At 58.0% G+C, this 2,960-nt stretch overlaps 1 protein-coding gene across 1 annotated transcript; it reads left to right on the forward strand.

The window, feature by feature from the left end:
* The first annotated feature begins 346 nt into the window (after positions 1-346).
* On the forward strand, positions 347-1,315 carry LOC102863177 (C5a anaphylatoxin chemotactic receptor 1-like). Its single transcript, XM_006897350.1, has one exon. It carries the CDS (start codon positions 347-349, stop codon positions 1,313-1,315), a length of 969 nt encoding a protein of 322 aa, XP_006897412.1.
* The last annotated feature ends 1,645 nt before the right edge of the window (positions 1,316-2,960 follow it).

Below are 2,960 nucleotides of genomic sequence, written 5' to 3' on the forward strand. Positions count from 1 at the left end.
TAAGGACGTGGTGGTCCACAGCTTTTAGCCTTCATTGCATTATTTGACAGCCTGTCCCCGAGAAGCCCCGGTGGTATGGTAGTTAAGCTCTGGCTGTTAAGTGAAAGCTTTGTGGTACCAGCCCACCAGGCATCTCTTGGGTCAGTGGGGAGATAGTCTGGTCCCATAAAGGTTCCAGCTCTGGACAGTTTAACTGCCCCACAGGGTCACCTGGAGACAGAACTGACCGCACAACAGTGGGACACATCAGCCATGATCCTACTTTTAAACAAGGTCATGGTCACGGGTACCAAGGATGTTTGGGGGGGGGGGCATTGAGTCCGGCAGAATGCTAACATTAGGAGCGATGGGTCCCCACAGGACTGGCCAGCCCATGGAGGACTCCTCAGCAGTGACCCAGTGTCCGGAGCCCCCTGGAGGCCTCTGTCCATCCTGGGCTGTCCTCGGCCTTCTCTATTTCCTGGTCATGCTCATCGCATACCTCTTGGATGTGGCCAGCCACGGCCTGCTGACCCAGGAGTCTGACCCTCACCTGCCGCCCTCCCTGGTCGCCACCTGGTTCGGCCACCAGGCTGCCGCTGATGTCACCTTCACTGTCATCCTGCCGCTGACCGTCGCCTGGACCGGCTCAGCCTGGCCCCTTGGGGTCACCTTCTACCGCTTGGACCCCGACCTGGCCATCCTGACCTTCTATGCCAGCGGGCGCCTGCTGACCCGCACTGCGGCCGGAGCCTTCACCACTGTGCAGTGGCCGTCGTGGGGGGTGACCCTCCGGGCCCCGCGCACAGCGGTGTCCGGGGCTGGCACCGCCTGGCTTCTCCTGCTGATCACGTGTGGACCGTCCCTGCGGACCTGGAGTTACCTTGTAAGCACGGCTGAGTCCTCCAACGGGACACCTGGCTGGGATTTCCCAGGCCCAGCCCTGAACCAGCTGGTGTTTGGTTTTGGGGTGCCACTGGGGGTGCTGAGTGTGGTCCGCTGGCTAGTGGGCATGCACCTGCAGCTGGCCCGGCTGACGGGGAGGCCCCCTCTGGTAGGGTCTCCATGCGCCCTGGGTGCCCTGCTGTTTCTCTGCTGCTTCCCCTTCCACCTGCTGCTTCTGCTGCAGCTGATGGGCACGCGGGAGGCCGCACTGAGCACAGAGGACGTCTGGGTGCTGCTCAGACCCCTGGGGTTTACGCTAGCAGGGTCCAGTGCCTTTCTCAACCCTCTGTTTTATGTGTGCAGGGGCTGGGCCTTAAGGCAAGAGCTGGGCCAGGCACTGCTGTGTTGCCACCAGGAAGTGGGGGCCGGGGACTCCTGTGAGCCAGCTTGAGGCCAGAGGCTGGGGAACTCTGTGAAGAACTGGGACACGTTCCTGAGAAGCAGACAGGAACCCAGAGAGAAGGGAGCAGAAACCCAGAGAGGGAGGGGGGCAGAGATGCAGAGAGAGAGAGACAGACAGAGATGCAGAGAGAGAGGGGAGACAGAGACTAAAAGAGAGAGGGACAGAGACCCAGAGAGAGAGGGGGACAGAGACCCAGAGAGAGAGGGGAATGGAGACCCAGAAAGAGAGTGGAACAGAGACCCAGAAAGAGAGGGGAACAGAGACCCAGAGAGAGGGGGAGACAGAGACCCAGAGAGAGAGGAACAGAGACCCAGAGAGAGGGAGGGGAACCGAGACCCAGAAAGAGAGGGCAACAGAAACCCAGAGAGAGAGGGGGACAGACACCCAGAGAGAGAGGGATACAGAGACCTGGGGGGGGGGGGACAGAGACCCGGGGTGGGGCAGAGGCCCAGAGAGAGAAGGAGATGGAGGACCGTGGAGAGGTGGGGAGAGGGGGTTGGTGGGTGGGCAGAGATCCAGAGAGAAGGTGGGTACAAAATGCAGAAGACATGAACAGAGGGGAGCCCTGGCAGGGATGCAGACGTGATGGAGGCACAAGAGGCAGGCGAGACCCAGGTAAGGTGGTGAGAGACAGGTAGGCTCCCACCAAGTGGAAGATGAGACTGAGAAAGATGGAGAGACAACGACCTGATGAGAAACAGGAACACAGAGGAGAGATGGAAATAGACCCAGTAGGAGGCCAAGGCCAAGGATGGAGGATGAAAGGGGAGACAGAAGCAGGCAGACGGACGTTGCACGTCATGGAGGAAGTTTGTGCCCCTAATGCAAAGACTGTTCCTGGGGTGAAGGATGGGCAGTGTCCTCCCGCGCGATTTACAGCCTCTGAAAACCTGCTGGGCGTGGGGCTCAGCCAGGAGCTGGTTCCCACTGGACACCAGTGGATTTGCGTATTTTTAGTTAAATCTCTACTGGCTCTGTGCACATTATTAGGAGGGCCTACTCCTTAAAAAAGGACATGATTCTGGGAAAGGAGAGGGTCAGTGAAAGAGAAGACCCTCCACGAGATGGACTGGCTCAGTGGCTGTAACAATGGGCAGAGACTGGGGGGTCGTGGCGCTGGACTGGGCAGGGGTTCAGTCTGCTGGATATGGTGGGGTCGTGGGGAGTTGGAGTCTATTCAATGGCACCTAACATGTTCCCAATCATAAATCTTCATTTTCTAAGATCTAAAGGTCTGATGTTATCTATCCATGGAGCTGCCAGAGCTCTTGTTTTCTCCAGGGGCATTTCTCTCTCTCTCTCTCCCCCTCTCCCTCTCTCTCCCTGTCTGTTTGTCTGTTTCTTTGTGCCTCTCTGTCTGTGTCTCTTTGTATCTCTGTCTCTCCCTCTGCGCTTCTCTCTCTGTCTCTGTCTTTCTCTCCACCACTCCCTCTCCCTCTTCCTCTCCCTCTCCCTCTCTCTCCCTTTCTGTCTCTCTTTGCCTCTCTCTGTCTCTTTCTATCTCTGTCTCTCCCTCTGTCTCTGTGTCTTTCTCTCTGTCCCCCTCTGTCTCTCTCTCTCTGTCTCCCTCTGTCTCTCTCTGTGCTTCTGTCTCCCCATGTCTGTCTCTCTGTCTCTGTCTCTCCCTCTGTCT

The sequence above is a fragment of the Elephantulus edwardii genome, unplaced genomic scaffold, assembly GCF_000299155.1.
Source record: "Elephantulus edwardii isolate Elephantulus edwardi_28Jun2011 unplaced genomic scaffold, EleEdw1.0 scaffold00208, whole genome shotgun sequence".
Lineage (NCBI taxonomy): Eukaryota > Metazoa > Chordata > Mammalia > Macroscelidea > Macroscelididae > Elephantulus > Elephantulus edwardii.